Source organism: Cervus elaphus, chromosome 4 (assembly GCF_910594005.1).
Source record: "Cervus elaphus chromosome 4, mCerEla1.1, whole genome shotgun sequence".
Lineage (NCBI taxonomy): Eukaryota > Metazoa > Chordata > Mammalia > Artiodactyla > Cervidae > Cervus > Cervus elaphus.
The window spans coordinates 5,588,244-5,608,317 of record NC_057818.1 but is presented as its reverse complement, the minus strand read 5'-3'; the positions used below and the strand labels follow the sequence as shown (position 1 = coordinate 5,608,317).

Sequence of the window (20,074 nt, the reverse complement as noted above, 5' to 3'; positions counted from 1 at the left end):
CTATCTCGACTCAGTAAGAATGTCTAGGGCTCAGTCAAGTCTATGACAGAGATTCTTGGGGCATCCTTGCTGGCATTCTCTTTCCTGGGTAAGGAGGGCAGCCTGCAGCCTTGGTTTCAGCTCTGGCCCAGGCACTCTTTGGAGGAGGGCCAGATGCTATGAAATCTGCATTAGAGGTGTGTATTCCTGGTGTATTTCACTGACTTCATGTTACAGTATTTTAAATCACGCTGTAGAGTTTATAGTACACAGCACCACTAAATCACAGTCTGTTATGCATTTGTCACTCTGAAATATCCACAGGCTCTCTGATTTAGGGGTTTATCTCAGTCTGCCAGTGACATAATAATAACTAAATAACCTGGAGTCCAACAACTTAGAAGACATCCATTTTCATCAGCTCCAACTCATTCATTCTTGTTTGTTTTCTGCTGTTTTTGTTGCAGATGAGAAACTAGAGGCACAGACAAGTTCAGGGACTAGCCCGTGGGCATAGCTGAGAAATTTCAGAATAAACACGTTTAGTCAGAGGCAGAGTTAAGACAAAAACCTACAGCTGGGGATGCCTCCTTCCTCTCCACACCAAAACCCGGTCAAAAAAGAAGAGTTCCATTTTCTTCTCCTCAGATCACTCGATTTCAATGGCAAGATAATTAGCAGCTCTTTTCTGGACACTGTCTGACACTGGAGGTACAGAGTTATATCAGTGGGTCTTGGTCTCACAGATCTCACGGTCTAGTAATGGGTTTAGGAAGGGAAACATGGACACAGCATGATGTCAGAGGTAGAAATAGACACCAAGTGGAGAGGAAGGTCAGAAGACGGGGATATTCACAGGTAGAAATACATGTACATACATGTGAAATGCATGCTTAAACAGCATCTGCGATAGTGAGAGGAGAATCAACACAGTTTGTAAATAAGATTTCTTGATTCTGTACTTTTAAAGAGTTTCCTGTGCGTGTGCTCAGACACGACTGAGTGTCTGACTCTTTGCGATCCCATGGACGGTAGCCCACCAGGCTCCTCTGTCAATAGGATATCCCAGGCATGGCGTGGGTTGCCATTTCCTTCTCTAGGGGATCTTCCCAACCCAGGGATCAAACCTGCGTCTCCTGTATTGGCAGGCGATTCTTTACCACTAAGCCACCTGGGAAGCCCTTTTAAAGAGCTAATGTTTGCCTAATCAAATAGCTTTAAATTACATTTTTAAATTACCAAGAAAATGTGATGTCCAATAAAATAAACATTTGCAGCACATGGATATTGAAGATTTTTACTTTACCATTAGGCTTCAAGTTACTAACCTTTCATTTTAAGATGTAGCTGTTCAGGAAAACATGGCTCAAGTAAATAGGGCTGGGCTTGAAAGCTTAATTAGACATTCCAACGACTTCTCCAGGTTAGAGGATGTCCAATTAAAATGAGTTGCAGTTTGATTAATTGATTCTGGATGTTTCTGCTGAGTTATTATGTTTGGAACCGTCTTCCAATTAATTTTCCATCAATTTACCTGCCATACTGTATCAGATATAATGGATTCTGGAACTTCATATACACTGGGTATTTTGTGAAACAAACACCCAACCTTTCTATGTGGATGAACACAACCGAATCTGTTCACTTCCACAACGGGATTGGGATATTGCACCTAAAGAAGTATGGTAGGTGCTGAGCAGAGGCTGAGCCCAATCCTTTTATCACGTTCCGCGCTCTCAGGAAGTTAGACTAGGTGACAGATGCTATTGTCGCAGAGGGCAAGCTGGCTCTTTCCTCTGCCAACTTCCCACTACTCCTGTGGCAGGAAGACCTTTAATTTTTCAATGGCAAATTATTTATGTGCTGTGCTCGAATATAACTGAGGATTAACCGGGAACTGTGCAATCCATCGAGGGGCCTTAGAAGAACAAAGAAAGCAAGATCCCCCAAAATCCTAAGTTGCAGAGGCTTGTTGGGCAGAGGACAGGGGCTCTCTCTGAGCAGGGCACTCTGTCCTCCTGGCCACGTGCCTTCAGTGGGGACAGGGGAATGACTGGGCATGCGGGCGGGGCTGGGACAGGGTCAGGGGACTGTGCTCTGCACATCACACAGCCGATCTTCCCGGCCATCCCCGAGGTCCGGGGGAAGACGCGGCCTTGCAGGAACAATAGCATCAGTTTCTGTAAGTGCTGAGGCTGGAAGCCCAGCTATAGTTTTGCCATGGAGCATTCCTCACTGAACAAAGCCCTGCAAGGCTAGGAAGAGCAGGACCGTCCTCCCTCAAGTTCAAAGAGCTGTGATGGCTGAAAGAGGCGGGTGGTGTAAGAAAGCACGTCACAGGCAGACGAGTCAGTCACTTTTCCCTGAACCAGAGCCAGTGATGAGCACAGGTCCTGGAGGCAGCAGCAAGAGGGAAAAAGGGGGTCTGCTCAGAGTTAGGGCCACAGTGCTGAGTGGTTTGACCATACTAAGGCCTGTTTTTCAAAGAAATGAAACTTGGTGCTATACATCATATTCTCTGATCTCAAGAGATCCCATCTGAATTCTGATTTTAGTCAACAGTCACTCAAGATTTGCTGCTGGACAAGGAAAAGTCCACTGGGGGCTTCTCTGGCTAATCATGAAATTGACACCTCAAAGAGAGAAGAAAATATTTGAAATAAATGATATGATTACATTACAGAGCAACACGACTTTTATTGCACTGAACTTTGATAATGAGGGAACATATTTATGACTACAAAGGAAAATTAGCCTGTAATAAAAATTATTCAAACATCAAGTTGTTTGGCATTCTCTTCCTGTAACTATATTTTAGCCTATCAAAAACAAACAGAAAGCAAAGAGAAAGAAATCCAGAATATATTATAATTAAGAACTTCTGCTCATCAAAAGACATCAGCAACGTGAAAATGCAAACCATAGAGAGAAAGGAAAATATCTATAATAAATGAATCTGTAAAGGACTCACCCACTATATATATAAAGAACTCCTAAAATTTTTTTAAAAGAAGACAACCCTGCAGAAAATGGGCAACAGATCTGAATAGCCACTTCAAAAAGGATGATATCCAAATGGTCAACAGAGATTTGGCAGTGTCTACTAATGCTTGACATATGCTTATTCCTATGACCCAGTAATTCCACCCCTAGGTACACAACCAACAGGCGTACAAGCATATGTTCACCAAAAGACCAGCACAGGGCTGTATTTGTAATATGCAACTTTGAAAGTGTGCAAACATCCATCCACAGTAAATAAATAACCTTTGTTCTGGTACTGTCCTGATACTTCCCCGTGGCTCGGCTGGTAAAGAATCTGCCTGCAATGCAGGAGACCCGGGTTCAATCCCTGGGTTGGGAAGATCCCCTAGGGAAGGGAAAGGCTACCCACTCCAGTATTCTGGCCTGAAGAATTCCATGAACTGTAACGTCCATGGGGTCACAAAGAGTCAGACACAACTGAGCGACTTTCACTTTCACTTTTCTGGTAGTCAGTGTCCGGAAAGCTCCCCAGGCAATATGAACGTGTGACTAGGTTGAAAACCAGCCTTCAGAGCTTCAATATGTTAGAGTTCAGCATTAACCTTTGTGTATGGTATTTAGAAACTGTTTGCTCAAGATAATAAATATTTGTGGATTTGATGCAATTCAAATGCAATGCAAATGACTTTGGAGTCTACATCAGGAGTCCTTACTTCTCCTTCGGGTCCTAGTCCCAAAGTATTGAAATGAGGTTTGCCCCATTTAGAAACCTGCCAGTGAAAGAATTCAGGCTGCAAACAAAAATTGCAGAGCTGGTTGAATGAAAATCAATTCAAGGCTAATTTAAGATGCTTCTAAGAAAAATGCTGAGTTTACAAACCAAAATAGAAAATGACCACTGTCACATTTCAGCTTAAAAAAAATGATTGATTCTTTTCTCTGCATCATTTCCGTGGCTGGAGAATGGCTGTGGGTGTATAATCACAGCGACTCTCAACATTGAGTCCCCCATGTCTACAAGGTCAAGGGCATATGTTTAATACACCAATCAGCACTGAGTTGCTAAACTTATTTTTTAAGATAGGGAATAGCACCTCTGAATAGGACTATTTAACTAAGACATGTCATGAATCACACACAAACAAAAAAGGGCCAAGTGAAAGAATGTGAAAAGGTTGGTAAAGACCCAGTGCCATAATGTAGAACAAGATTGGAGAAAGATGGGCTACAGATAGGAGGGGAATCATCATTTTTACACTAAAAAGCAATGTGATTGCTGAGATTTTCTGGGGGGAGGGAAGATGTTCTACTGTTTCTCATCTGACCATCACATCAAGGTTAGCTTTTTCATACAAAGATTTCTGTTCATGATTTCATTACTCCTTCACTTTGCATGCCATCCTACAGTTTAGATTAGTTGAAGATAGTCATGCTAATATCAGGAGCTACATGAATTGTTCAAGTTCTTGTTTTTTATAATTCTGTGGTGTAGTTGAATCTCTGAAACTATGTACCACTTCCTTATGCCTTTTTAAACTGCCATGTATAATTGTTGCTCAGCTGAATCACATTTTCAGTCATGTTTTCTATTTAGTTTTACTGATTTTGCTCAGAAATAAAAAGATTTTGCTCATTAGTCTTGCCTCAGAGTCTCACTCTGAGATGTGAACACACTTTATTATTGGTCCTGGGAGGACATAGTGAAGCAAGCGATGGAGAAAATACACTGGTTTCCTTCATGTTATCCTATTGCAGTGCTCACTTCTGAGAGGCTGCCAAAACCTCTCATCTCAAAAAAAGGTAACGTAAATCAACATAGACCTGGCTATGGTAGCACAGGCAGCTGGAGAAGATAATTTAAATCAAGATTAACATATATTCAAATATCTGCAACGTTTTACTTACAGGGAAAAGTGTTAAAGAGAGTATCTCAAACAGGCAAATTTCTACATTGTTGAAAGTTCTACTGTTTCATGTTTGTAGTACTACAAAATCACTGTATTTGGCATTTGAAATAGCCCACAACGGGTTTACTGTTTTGTGCTTTGCTGCTGCTAAGTCACTTCAGTCGTGTCTGACTGTGTTTGCCATAGACGGCAGCCCACCAGGCTCCGCCGTCCCTGAGATTCTCCAGGCAAGAACACTGGAGTGGGTTGCCATTTCCTTCTCCAATGCATGAAAGTGAAAAGTGAAAGTGAAGTCGCTCAGTCGTGTCCAACTCTTCGCGACCCCATGGACTGCAGCCTACCAGGCTCCTCTGTCCATGGGATTCTCCAGGCAAGAATACTGGAGTGGGGTGCCATTGCCTTCTCCAGTTTTGTGCTCTGTTTGGTTATAAATAAGGTGAATTTTTTTCATAAAAACTACTGAATGTTAGGGTAATAACATAATCTAACTTTGACCAACTGATACACTAACCTTGGTATTTCAGCTTTGCCCTATATTTATAAAAATTGTGCTTCCATATAATTTAAAATATCATCATCACCATCATCAGTGTCTCAATTTAAACATTTTTATTAGGAGAAAAAGTGATGCTGAAAACTACAGGCTTACTCTTTTCGATTACACTTATCTCATTTATTTGTCCTGATCCCCAAATACAAATGATAGTCATTATGCACCCTTGAAAATACTGATTAGTCATAATTATTTTTAATATGGATGGGTGAACTACAAATTAAACTCTTGAACCTGTAAGTAAGGGAAGTGAAATTGCCCTTTAAGATTTTAGCCAGAAAATCAATTATATTGGATTTAAGCAGAGATTCCCAGTCACCCACGGAGTCAAGGCTCTGAGAGTTGACTTAACTCAAACAATGTGAAGGCATTACTAAGTGGGGAAACAGTTTCTAAGAGAAGATCCCTCTACATCCGTCATGCGCTGGCAAAGAACACTTGAACAAAGCAGCCCAACTTTCTGGTGACAGTGATGGGCGAGTGGAACCTCATTTGGGAGGCGGGCTATTTTCCCCAGACTATGATGAATACCCAGGGGTCTCTTCCAGGCTGGTGAGACTGTGGTTTGGACTGCATAGTGGGGCCAGGGAACAGCTGTAATCCTGCTACAAGTTAGGATAAAGGAAGAAAACAAGAAAAGCTAACTCCAGGTGATATTAAAAACTGAGACATGATGTGAGGAATGTAGAGAACTTGCTGAAGGATATTAGCAGGAGTCAATGGCAAACACAAGCAGCGATAACCAACCCGTTAGCAAGCGGTGTACACCTCCATTTAAGATATGCCCCAACTCTCTTTATCACCATCTCCCCTCTGGCTCATGCCGCCACGATCTCTCTCGGGGACTAAAGCCGTGGCCTGCTTCTACCTTTTCCCTAGTAAGAGAGAAGGCGGAAAACAGAAATTAGACTCTTCCACTCATCTGAGCCTTTAGAATAAAATCCAAAGTCCTGACAATGGCCTTACAATATACAACTCGACCTCACTTCACACCATCCTCTCCTCCCACAAAAATTCCATCCTCAGACATCATGACTTACTCCTTAATTCCTGAAGTTCGTCCCCACTGCCCGGAATTCTCTTCCTTTGGATGTTCACAGGGATCCCGCTCCTGCTTCCACTGGCCTCTGTTCCAATGTAAGGTCCTCAGAGAGGACTTCAGTGAATACCCCACTTGAAATAGAAGTCTGCAAACCAAACTGCCTGATGTTTTATCCTATTTACTTTATGTATTCATCGTTATCTGAAATTTTACATATATGTGTATATCCATGCTTGTGAGTGTATATATATACATTGTTATATATATATACACATATATGTGTATATATATGTATATATATATGGAATGCAAGGTCAAGTGGGCCTCAGGAAGCATCACTACGAACAAAGCTAGTGGAGGTGATAGACCTTCAGTTGAGTTATTTCAAATCCTAAAAAATGATGCTGTGAAAGTGCTGCACTCAATACGCCAGCAAATTTGGAAAACTCAGCAGTGGCCACAGGACTGGAAAAGGTCAGTTTTCATTCCAGTCCCTAAAAAAGGCAATGCCAAAGAATGCTCAAACTACCACACAATTGCACTCATCTCACACACTAGCAAAGTAGTGCTCAAAATTCTCCAAGCCAGTCTTCAACAGTATATGAGCTGTGAACTTTCAGATGTTCAAGCTGGATAAAAAAAGGTAGGGGAACCAGAGATCAAATTCCCAATATCTGCTGGATTATCAAAGAAGCAAAAGAGTTCCGGAAAAACATCTGCTTTGTTGACTATGCCAAAGCCTTTGACTGTGTGGATCACAACAAACTGTGGAAAATTCTGAAAGAGACGGGAATACCAGACCATCTGACCTGCCTCCTGAGAAATCTATATGCAAGTCAGGAAGCAACAGTTATAACTGGACATGGAACAACAGACTGGATCCAAATAGGGGAAGGAGTACGTCAAGGCTGTATATTGTCACCCTGCCTATTTAACTTCTATGCAGAGTACATCATGAGAAATGCTGGACTGGATGAAGCACAGGCTGGAATCAAGATTGCCGAGAGAAATGTCAATAACCTCAGATATGCCAATGACACCACCCTTATGGCAGAAAGTGAAGAAGAACTAAAGGGGCTCTTGATGAAAGTGAAAGAGGAGAGTGAAAAAGTTGGCTTAAAGATCAACATTCAGAAAACTAAGATCATGGCATCCGGTCCCATTACTTCATGGCAAACATAGGGGAATCAGTGGAAACTGTGATAGACTTTATTTATTTGGGCTCCAAAATCACTGCAGATGGTGATTGCAGCCATAAAATTAAAAGACACTTACTCCTTGGAAGGAAAGCTATGACCAACCTAGATAGCATATTAAAAAGCAGGGACATTGCCAACAAAGGTCCGTCTAGTCAAAGCAATGGTTTTTCCAGTAGTCGTGTATGGATGTGAGAGTTGGACTATAAAGAAAGCTGAGTGCCAAAGTAGTGATGATTTTGAACTGTGGTGTTGAAGAAGACTCTTGAGAGTCCCTTGGACTGCAAGGAGATCCAACCAGTCCATCCTAAAGGAAATCAGTCCTGAATATTCACTGGAAGGACTGATGCTGAAGCTGAAACTCCAATACTTTGGCCACCTGATGTGAAGTACTGACTCACTGGGAAAACCCTGATGCTGGGAAAGATTGGAGGCAGGCAGAGAAAGGGACGACAGAGGATGAGATGCTTGGATGGCCTAACCAACTCAATGGACATGAGTTTGAGTAAGCTCCAGGAGTTGGTGATGGACAGGGAGGCCTGGTGTGCTGCGATTCATGGGGTCACAAAGAGTCGGACATGACTGAGCAACTGAACTGAACTAAACTGATATTTATATATGTATTTTTTTGTTTTGTCTCTTTGCCTTTATTTTGTTTTTTATTCTTTTTTTGGCTGCCTCTTGCCTTTTCCCCAGAAATATACTCTCAGGAAGGCAGAGAACTACCTTTTGTCTTAATAAGTGCTACATCAAACTAGCTGTGATTATTACTAGTTTTTTTGTACTAGTTTCACCCACTTTATGCTAATTCAGTACAACCTTTTAATTATAATTTAAATTCCATTGAATCTTCCCAAAGGGGAAAGGTATTTTCATCTAGAAATAAAAAAACGCTGATTTAATAGTAATGTTGAAAATTGACAAATTATGATGTTATCTTGTATGTATTATTCTATTAACTTGGTTGGGGTCCTTTCCTAAGAGTAGTTCAGTCTTACAGTAGAGGTAAAGATAAAAATAGACCTCTATATGGCCTCTTGACAATCAGTGATGTGTCTCCACCTAACACTGCAAGACTTTCTTTCAACATGAGTCCATTTTTTAATATAATCACATTAACCACTTCTATTTACTCAGTTAGCTGTGAGTAGGAAGGAGGGGACTATAAAAAGAGATTTTTCTCAATAGACGTAACTTTTTCCAAAGATCTTTCTTTCTGCTTTTCCTTTTAATCTTCAATGATTTTGAAAATACAATAAAGATTTCAATTTCTAAAACTTTCTAATAACACAATCATGCTTGAATTTAACATATGGGAATGTAAAAATCCTAACCAATATTCCCCATAAAGATAAAATCTCTTAGATCCTTATTAAAATTATAACACATGACTGAGGTCAAAAGACTCAAGTCTGTCCTAATATATCATTCTGTATCATAATAGTATTTCTATCCATTACAACTACCTAAAAACAAATTAAGGCCAAGGTTCCTATCAGACACAATACACAGTGACTCCATTTCTAGGAAGTTAAAATTCATACCAAGAATGAAAGGTCATGCCCAGGCAAACTGCAGCAGATTTCCCTGAAAAATTCGAGGACTGTTTCAGCTTTCTCAATTTCTAAGAACAGGAAGGCTATTTCCTAGATCCTGACAGATTTTAAATTGCCATACCTTTTGCTGTGACCGTCTCTTATTGTTTATAACTCAAGAAATATCTGTGTCAATTTCCTGACTGAGCTTCTAGCATGTTATTAAAAGAAAAGTTATGTATTTCCTCTCATGTTTTCTTTATTATTTCCATACCCTTCAATCAGCTTCATCCTTCCCAGTAAGAGAGCTTAAAACAAGGCCATTAAACAAGAGAAGATGTAATGGGGATCTGATGAGAATTTTGCTCTAAAACATAACCCTTACAAAGGCTTGAAACTGTTTCAGATAATTTACAATTTATCCCGAGTGACAGTGCTGCTGTGTCCTCATTTACACTAAAATATGTGAAAAGTGATCAAGTAAGAGATAATTCCTTGAACTTCATGGTCAATAAGTCCTGTTATTAGCAAAGATGTAAAACAAACACACTCAGAAGGATTCTCCTATCAAGTCTATACCTACCAAATGAATGTAACTAGAAAATAAAGGAATGACGTTTGGATATAAATGTAAAGTAGGTGATCAGAAGACATCAGAAAAATGGGAAAATAATGGACACCAGTAGAACTGGTATAACTGGTCAAACCATGAATGCTAGAACACTTCGCTCATGCTGTTTTTTTTTGTTTTTTTTTGTTTTCTTTTTCCTGCCATTGGCTTGTTTTTGGCAGGGATCACTGGCTGGCGTCAGTTGGATTTACAAGGAGGGTTATTCGACTTCCTGGGGAACAAAGGTAAACAAGTCCAATATCATACTAAAGACACTAACATTAAAAAAAATTTGGAACAAGTCACATAGTCTGGAAAATTAAGAATATTTATGTTCAATTTATATGGTGCCCTATGTCAATTACATCTCAACAAAACTGGAAATGAAAAGAATGCAGGTTTAGGAATTAGTCAAACACAAATGTGAATTTCATTACTAGGTGGGTTTCTGAAGGCAAGAGATTTCAGCCTCCTGCACCTCAGTTATCTTGTCGGTAAAACTGGGATAATATCCATTGCACAGGTTGGTTATGAGGAAGTAATGAAAACACCCAGTGCAGCCTGGAATGTAGGTTCTCAATAAATGGTGGTTTGGGGGTGGTGGTATCATTATCTTATCAGCTCAGGTCAGTCCCTCAGTCGTGTCCGACTCCTTGCGACCCCAGGGACTGCATCATTATCTACAGTTGGCGCTAGTTTCTCTTGGCCCATCTCTGCACTGACATCATACAATTAAAGACAAACTGTCCGCAGCAGGGCTTACCCACGAAGAGCTGGCTGTTGAGCTGCAGGAGGACGTGCCCGTCCGCCGGGGCCGGCTGCGTCCGTGGTGAGAGCTGATCCACCTGAACCGAGGCCTCCTTCATGTTCCTCTCGACCCTGACGCGGTGCCACTGGTCGTCGTTGAGGGGAGTGGGCGACTGCACCGAGACTTCAAACGGCCCATTCCCCACGTCAAACGAGAAGGTCACAACCGCAGGGGCTGGGAGCATCAGACATGAAAATTGTGCACGTTAGTCCCGGTGGTGGGGGTGCTCGGTCTGCAGTACCCTCGGGAAGAGCCCCATCGCATCAACAGTCACTACACATGAAGGCAATGGTTTGCGTTTGCATTCGATGGAAGAAACCAGGGATGTTGGTGCAGAATAGACATGGAATGAGACAGTAAAATGCATTTGAGTTTTGGGGGGAAAATGGATTCTAACAAATTCATCACCGGAGTTAACTGTTCATATTGACAAAAACTAAAGCTATTTGTTTGTTTAGTCTCTCATTTGTGTCTGACTCTTTTGCGACCCCATGGACTAGAGCCCACCTGGTTCCTTAGTCCATGGGACTTTCCAGGCAAGAATACTGGAGTGATTTGCCATTTATTCCTTTAGGGGATCTTCCCAACCTAGGGATCAAACCCATGTCTCTGCATCAAAGTTTCAGGATTTATTTGATTTCAAAAGCATGCAATATACTTTTGATATCAAAATATTAATAGCAGTCTAAGAGGACAGAGGTTTGTGACATTGTACAGGAGACAGGAATCAAGACCATCCCCATGGAAAAGAAATGCAAAAAAGCAAAATGGCTGTCTGAGGAGGCCTTACAAATAGCTGTGAAAAGAAGAGAAGCGAAAAGCAAAGGAGGATAGGAAAGATATTCCCATTTGAATGCAGAGTTCCAAAGGATAGCCAGGAGAGATAAGAAAGCCTTCCTCAGCGATCAATGCAAAGAAATAGAGGAAAACAACAGAATGGGAAAAACTACAGATCTCTTCAAGAAAATTAGAGATACCAAGGGAACATTTCATGCAAAGATGGGTTCGATAAAGGACAGAAATGGTATGGACCTAACAGAAGCAGAAGGTATTAAGAAGAGGTGGCAAGAATACACAGAAGAACTGTACAAAAAGATCTTCACAACCCATATAATTACAATGGTGTGATCACTCACCTAGACCCAGACATCCTGGAATGTGAAGTCAAGTAGGCCTTAGAAAGCATCACTACGAACAAAGCTAGTGGAGGTGATGGAATTCCAGTTGAGCTATTTCAAATCCTAAAAGATGATGCTGTGAAAGTGCTACACTCAATATGCCAGCAAATTTGGAAAACTCAGCAGTGGCCACAGGACTGGAAAAGGTCAGTTTTCATTGCAATCCCAAAGAAAGGCAATGCCAAAGAATGTTCAAACGATCGCACAATTGCACTCATCTCACACGCTAGTGAAGTAATGCTCAAAATTCTCCAAGCCAGGCTTCAGCAATACGTGAACTGTGAACTTCCAGATGTTCAAGCTGGTTTTAGAAAAGGCAGAGGAACCAGAGATCAAGTTGCCAACATCCAGTGGATCATCGAAAAAGCAAGAGTTCCAGAAAAAGATCTATTTCTGCTTTATTGACTATGCCAAAGCCTTTGACTGTGTGGATCACAATAAACTGTGGAAAATTCTGAAAGAGATGGGAATACCAGACCACCTGACCTGCCTCTTGAGAAACCTATATGCAGGTCAGGATGCAACAGTTAGAACTGGACATGGAACAACAGACTGGTTCCAAATAGGAAAAGGAGTAGGTCAAGGCTGTATACTGTCACCCTGCTTATTTAACTTCTATGCTGAGTACATCATGAGAAATGCTGGGCTGGAAGAAGCACAAGCTGGAATCAAGATTGCTGGGAGAAATGTCAATAACCTCAGATATGCCAATGACACCACCCTTATGGCAGAAAGTGAAGAGGAACTAAAAAGCCTGTTGATGAAAGTGAAGGAGGAGAGTGAAAAAGTTGACTTAAAGCTCAGCATTCAGAAAACTAAGATCATGGCATCTGGTCCCAACACTTCTTGGGAAATAGATGGGGAAACAGTGGAAACTGTGATAGACTTTATTTTTTTGGGCTCCAAAATCACTGCAGATGGTGATTGCAGCCATGAAATTAAAAGACACTTACTCCTTGGAAGGAAAGTTATGACCAACCTAGATAGCATATTAAAAAGCAGAGACATTACCATGCCAACAAAGGTCCATCTAGTCTAGGCTATGGTTTTTCCAGTGGTCATGTATGGATGTGAGAGTTGGACTGTGAAGAAAGCTGAGCGCCGAAGAATTGATGCTTTTGAACTGTGGTGTTGGAGAAGACTCTTGAGAGTCCCTTGGGCTGCAAGGAGATCCAACCAGTCCATCCTAAAGGAGGTCAGTCCTAGGTGTTCATTGGAAGGACTGATGTTGAAGCTGAAACTCCAATACTTTGGCCACCGGATACAGAGAGTTGACTCATTGGAATAGACCCTGATGCTGGGAGGGATTGGGGGCAGGAGCAGAAGGGGACAACAGAGGATAAGATGGTTGGATGTCATCACTGACTCAATGGACCTAAGTTAGAGTAAACTCCGGGAGTTAGTGATGGACAGGGGGGCCTGGCGGTCTGCGATTCATGGGGTCACAAAGAGTCGGACATGACTGAGCGACTGAACTGAACTGAAGAGGATATCAAAACAATATGGCTGGTTGATCTAATTAATTTTTAAACTGAGTATTTGGATTTTTAAAAAATGTTTAATTTTTCTGAATTTAAAAGACTTTTAAAGTTGGTTCTAGAGAATACTAATAATTTCCCCAAATTATCACATGTTAAATATTAAATAATTTTCTTGCAAAAAAATGCTATCTTAATATATTTTTTCCCCCAAAGGACACAATGAAAAGATTCAGTTGATAACGTAGAAACACAGTATTTTAAAAATTAGTTATAGAATTTACTCCCAAACCCCTGGAATAGGAAATGGCTACCCACTCCAGTACTCTTGCCTGGAAAATCCCATGACAGAGGAACCTGGGGGGCTACAGTCCACGAGGTACAGAGTCGGGCACGACTGCACACACTCATTACTCCTAAATAGAATTCCACAGACATCTAAGGAAAAGACAACTTACAGCGTAGCTCTATCCGTATGAAATCGGTAATCCCCAGGTTCTCTAAAAACACCCCAGATGACGCTGTTGTCTTGAAGAAGAAAGCCACATCTGCACTCAGCTCTCCATGGAAAGTAGGAAAATGGAGGTAGGATGCCTCGGTATTGAAGGACGCTGAATTCCAAAATAACTCTGTTTTATTTTTAAGGAAAAAATAAGAATGGAAACAAATTCATAAATGACATAACTACATTTTCTATTTTTTGCAGTTTTACTATTAAAATATTGCTCATTTATACAAACCTGCTTTTCTTTTGTCTGTTAATTATACAGGATGCAAAACATGAAAATACAATGAAAGATTTTACAAGGATTGGAATTCTGGGTTCCTTCCAACACGGGACAGGAATGATGACCACACTAAAGGTCTGCAAGTCATATTTCACATGAAGGAAAAACTCCACAGCCTAAATGCCGAAGCACTACGGTAAGATCTGCCACGCATTAATAGACAGTTTTTTTTATAATTTGAAAATTGAAACACCTGCATTACTTTAAATAACAAAAACTCTTCAGAAGCTCAAAGTGTTTTTCGTTCTAACACTCCCAATACATGTTTTACAGAGCTACACCCTCAACAAACTGTTTTCATTAACAAACTTTGTGATTTTTTTAAACTGAGACTGGCAGTAAAAATATTCTCATCTAATTAAAGATCAAGACACTACCTACTCTGTGCTATGCTGATAGTCTCAAAGAGAAAATGCTCTTTTCATCCTAAATTATCTTTTACTCTGCTTGTAACAGTGAGGAAAAAGGTTCTCAAAAAATTTTAAATGCTCAAAGTAAGAAGGTGAAAGTGTTTCAAAACTGAAGTATACTAAGACATCTGCAAAAAATTATGTGGACTATATAGTGAAAGTGAAGTCGCTCAGTCGTGTCCGACTCTTTGTGACCCATGGACTGCAGCCTCCCACGCTCCTCCGTCCATGGGATTTTCCAGGCAAGAGTACTGGAGTGGGTTGCCATTTCCTTCTCCAGGGGATCTTCCTGACTCAGGGATTGAACCCGGGTCTCCTGCATTGCAGGTGGACGCTTTACCCTCTAAGCCACCAGGGGAGCATATAGTTAATTATAATTTCTGTCATACAGAAATACAACTTCTTCAGTTTGCCACTTTTTTTTTTTTTTGGTTATCTACAAGTTTTCTTTTGAAAAAAATATTCTGGGTCTTACATAGCAGAAAATATGGGGAAAAAAATACACATGCAGTGGCATGAAGTGACAGGCGTGAAATCCAACTGGATACATGTAGTTGATGAGAAGTATTATTGGAGCAATGAACTATGCAAGTTGTCAACACATCAAAAAGAGATATACATCTTGAGTTTTAAGCAACTGCCTTCATATGTACTCACAACACTGAATAAAATTCGACTAAATCACCTTCCTGGAAGAAAGACTTATTGATCCTCTGAAGTTAGAACACAGGAATTTCAAAACAACGATTCATTATGCTAGTAGAGAACAGAAAGGAAGTTAGAGTTAAAGTCACAAACTTGACTTGGCTTCTATTTATTCCTTAAGATTGTCATTTCTTTTCTATAAATTCTGGATCCAGACAGTGTTTACATCTATTGTATTTTTTCTGTATTTCCTATGAACCTGATTCAAAAGTCAATCCCCAGCTCATATGTGGACAATTTTAGAGCTGAGTTTATTCAGTTGAGAATACACTCAAAGGGACTTTTTTCTCCCTACAGCCAAGGGAAACTGTGTATTTTCTGAGTATGTCAAACTTTGCCCTTATTTCCATTTTACAGCTATTTATATGCCTAGACATTTTACTTTCTAGGAAAGAGAGCAAGAAAATGCAAAATATCAAGCCAGGGTTAATAACACGCTGGTTTCTTAACAGTTCTTACCTGATCTATTTTTAGAAGGAATTAAATGTCTGTCTGCTGAAATGTATAAACATTAATATAAAGCTGTAACTTTAAATTATGGAATATTATTAAATCTTGCTCTTTTGGACTGATTGCTAAGAGCAACACTCAGAATTACTTGAAGGTCTGAATTAGATAATATTACTATGAGAATATAATATTCCATTGACTTCATTTTAAAATCACAACTAACCCAATAGAGCATCATTCAGGGAACTGGTTCAAATAGAGGAACAAATTCTTTGAATTGTTGCTATCTTTACAATGAATGCTTCTATAGTAGTGAAAACAATTTATTATCTTAGGTAGTTTAAGCACTCTCACACACACAGTACCTCGTTTGTCTAGTTAGCAAACCTTATTTTACAGACTCACAGTAGGTAAAAACCTAAGAACATTTAACTGAATTAAGAAATTACTCCTAATCCACAACAATTATAAAGAAAGCCAAGGTCAATATTTCCGTGATCAAATAACGTTATTGACATTTGACAGCTCAGCTCTTTACAGACTGTGCCAAGAAGCACCGGGGAGGATGTGGGTTGCCTCAGAGAAAGAAGGGGCAGGAAAGAGGAGGCGGAGCAGAGCCCAGCAGGCACGAGGCAGCAGAAGAGGCAGGTCTTTCGAGAGGATTTCAAGGCTGGGGTGGTTTAAAAATCCCTAGGCTATGCCTGCAGCAGACCTGAATGCAAACGCCTACTGTGTGAATGCTCTTTGTCGTGCCAACAAAACGTCACCTGCAGCAACACAGATGAACCTAGAGATTATCATACCAAGTGAGTTAATTCAGACAAAGACAGTTATCATATGAGCCTTACACGTGGAATATGAAAATATGATACAAATGAATTTATCTGCAAAATATAAATGGACTCACAGACACAGAAAACGAACTTATGGTTACCAAATGGGAAAAGTGGAGGGCAGGGAGGATAAATTAGGAGTTTGGGATTGACATGTGTGTGTGTTAGTCACTCAGTCATGTCCAACTCTTTGTGACCCCATGGACTGTAGCCTGCCAGACTCCACTGTCCATGGAATTCTCTAGGCAAGAATGTTGAAGTGGGTTGCCATTCCCTTCTCCAGGGGATCTTCCTGACCCAGGGATCAAAACCGGGTTTCCTGCATTGCAGGTGGATTCTTTATCACCTGAGCTACTAGGGAAGACCTGACGTATGCATATTACTGTTCATAAAACAGATAGTCAACAAAGACCTACTATACAGCACAGGGAACTCTACACAGAATTCTGGAATCACCTATATGTAAAAATGTATTACTTTAAGTAAATAATAATTAAATAATAATTACTATAGTCTCAATTATATTCATTATAGGGTACTAGAGATATGGAAAGATTCCTTCAGGTATACCACTTATTAACTTTCTAGAATTCAAAACAAATTTCATGAATAATAGGATTCATATATTTTTTTACATAGAAAAGAAAGATGTACCCAGTATTTAATTCTATACATAAGGTAAAAAGAGCCCATGGGGGAAAATTAACTTAGTAGAATATTAAGATTACAATTAATTTTTTAAACATCTGTTTTACCAAACTTTTATTTATATCATTTATTAATGACACTGATTCTCTTTGAAAAAGCAAATATATTTATAGAGACAGAAAGTAGATTAGTTGGCTGGGAAGATGGAAAACTGAAAGATGACAGAGGCTAAGAGGCCTAGAATTCTTTCTCGGGTAATGAAAATGTTCTAAAATTCACTGTGGAAATGGTTACACAATGCTATGAATACACTAACAGTCACTGAATAGTTCACTTTATATGGTGAATTACACAGTATATGAATTACATTTCAATAAAGATGTTTTAAAAAAGGACAATATTTTGACAAATCATTTTTTAAGACACTATGTTTTACTTTTAAAATCAAACTGCATGACATGCTAACACCTCCTTTCCTTCTTTCTCTCTTCCTTTTTCAAAAACCACTTATATGAGATATGACTGACATGTAAAAAGCTGTACATATTTAGGGTATACAACTTGATGAGTTTGGTAACACTACCTTTCTTAAAAGCGAATAAATTAAAATGAAAATACAGAAATGCTAAGGCAAGGGATAATTTACTAGTCAAAGGAATCTTTCTGAACACTTAATCGTTTTAAAAAAGCTCAAAATATGGGTTTCTTTAATGAAAATTTTTATTTTGAGATAACCATAGATTTTCATGGAGTTGTAGGAAATAATAAACATTCTGTGTACCCTTTACCTAATTTCTCCCAATGATTATATCTTGCAAGACTGTGGTCCAATATCATGACCAGGGCATTGGCATGGATATACTTACGTGGAACATTTTCATCACTATGCTTCACTTTTTTTTTTTTTTTCCCCATTTACTTTTATTAGTTGGAGGCTAATCACTTTACAATATTGTAGCGGTTTTTGCCATACATTGACATGAATCAGCCATGGATTTACATGTATTCCCCATCCCAATCCCCCCTCCCGCCTCCCTCCCCACCCCATCCCTCTGGGTCTTCCCAGTGCACCAGCCCTGATCACTTGTCTCATGCATCCAACCTGGGCTGGTGATCTGTTTCACTCTTGATAACATACATGTTTCGATGCTACACCAAGGAAACCAGATCTGAAAGAGACATGTGCACCCCAGTGTTCATTGCACCACTGTTTATAATAGCCAGGACATGAAAGCAACCTAGATGCCCATCAGCAGACGAATGGATAAGGAAGCTGTGGTACATATGCTTCACTCTTAAAGGCACACTCTCTTCCATCCTGCCCTCAGGCCCTCTCTAACCCCAAGCAACCACTAATCTGTTCTCCACCGTCATTTGAGGAACCCTCTACAAATAAAGGTGTACAGCATGTAGTCTTTTGAGACTGATAATTTTTTCACTCGTAATTATATCTTAAGATTCACCTGGCTTGTTGTGTATGTCCATAGTTCATTCCTTGTTACTGCTGAGTAGTGTGGCATGGCACGGATGCTCCGCAATTTATTTAACTATGTGCTTGCTGAAAGACATATGGGTTGGCTCCAGTTTTCAGTCATTACAAATCAAGTTGCTATGAGCATCCTTCTGCAGGTTTTTATACAAATAAGTCTTCAGTTCTCTGGGATAAATGCCAAGGGGTATAATCAGTGATTCTAATGAGAGTTGCATGCTTTTTTTTTTTTTCAAACTGCCAAAAATGTCCAGAGTTGCTGTATCAATTTACATTCCCAGCAGCATGTATGAGTGATCAGTTTCTCCACATTCTGAGCAGAATTTGTGTTGTCACTAATTTTTTTTTTTTAATTTTAACCATTCTGAAAGGTGTATGATGCACAAGCTAATAAAGGAAGGTAAAGAGGGGAGACAGAAGAGAGACAGAAGAAAGAGAAAAAGCAAGAAGAGAGGAGAGGGTAACAAGGTGGAGAAACTTTAACAAAATGAGATAAAGGAAGCTCAAGGAAAGAAAATATGATAAAACTCAAGACTTAAAAAATAAAAAGAATTTACTAATGTTGAAGGGTTACCAGAGAAAGTGGAGCTTGCAAAATTATATTATATGATTATCAGTTAAAATGGAATTGATCCTCATTCTTTTTAATGGTTTATATGTAGTCTGCCAAATGGAACAGGACTCTGTCAAACGGAAGAGAAATTAACCAAATCACTAGTCAATATCTTTTTCCAGTCTAAGAATACAACTTCTGCAAAGTTATTTATTGCCTACATGCACCTTTGATTATTTAATGCATTCTGGGCAGCTGTGATTTCTCAGACAGCTGAACAAGTCGATGCAGGCAAAATGAAGAAACTAATTTCAATGACAAGGGTTTCTTAGAACAAGAAACTTAGAACAATCTTTTCAAACCATGTAAGTTCTGAGGGTGTCTTGATTAGACATGAACTTTCAACGCAATGAATTAACTGAGAAGAAATACATTTCACAAAATTAGTAGAAAAATTCAAATGTCAAAGAGCTTAAAAAAAATACTGCCTTGTCACATAATTACTGAGAACAGAAATCGAGATCAGGCTCACAACTCCTGAAACAGATTATAAAATGCAGGCATACCTTTTACCACAACATATCCTGTTTTAGGAGAAAGCAGCAGCACACACATTGCGTTGTTAAGTTACTGACCTGTGAGGTTAACTATTCCTTCGATAATCCAGTCAGAAAAAGCAAATCATCTCAAGCTGGAAAAGTCAGAATTTCCCATAGCAACATTAAAAATCAGAAGATAAAGGAGCACTGTCTACAAATTTCTGAAAGAAAATGTAGGGAGCCTAACTTTTTTTTTTTTAAGTATTAAGGTAACAGGTAAGTCTTACCAAATTTGCAAGAATTCTGAGAGTAAAGCACATACAAGCTCTTTGGTGAAAAGTAAAAATAGAACATCAATTCATAACGAAATATGAATCAAAAGGTGTCC

General features: G+C 39.6%; 1 protein-coding gene across 1 annotated transcript in view; it reads right to left on the bottom strand.

The window, feature by feature from the left end:
- The window catches only part of CNTNAP4 (contactin associated protein family member 4), a 268,262-nt gene that overhangs the window by 30,879 nt on the left and 217,309 nt on the right, over window positions 1–20,074 (bottom strand). The window contains exons 16-17 of the mRNA XM_043898095.1: window positions 13,730–13,900; window positions 10,571–10,789 (exon numbers count right to left, since the gene is read on the bottom strand). Of these exons, the coding sequence (XP_043754030.1) occupies window positions 10,571–10,789; window positions 13,730–13,900 (390 nt within the window). The remainder of the gene's footprint in view (window positions 1–10,570; window positions 10,790–13,729; window positions 13,901–20,074) is intronic.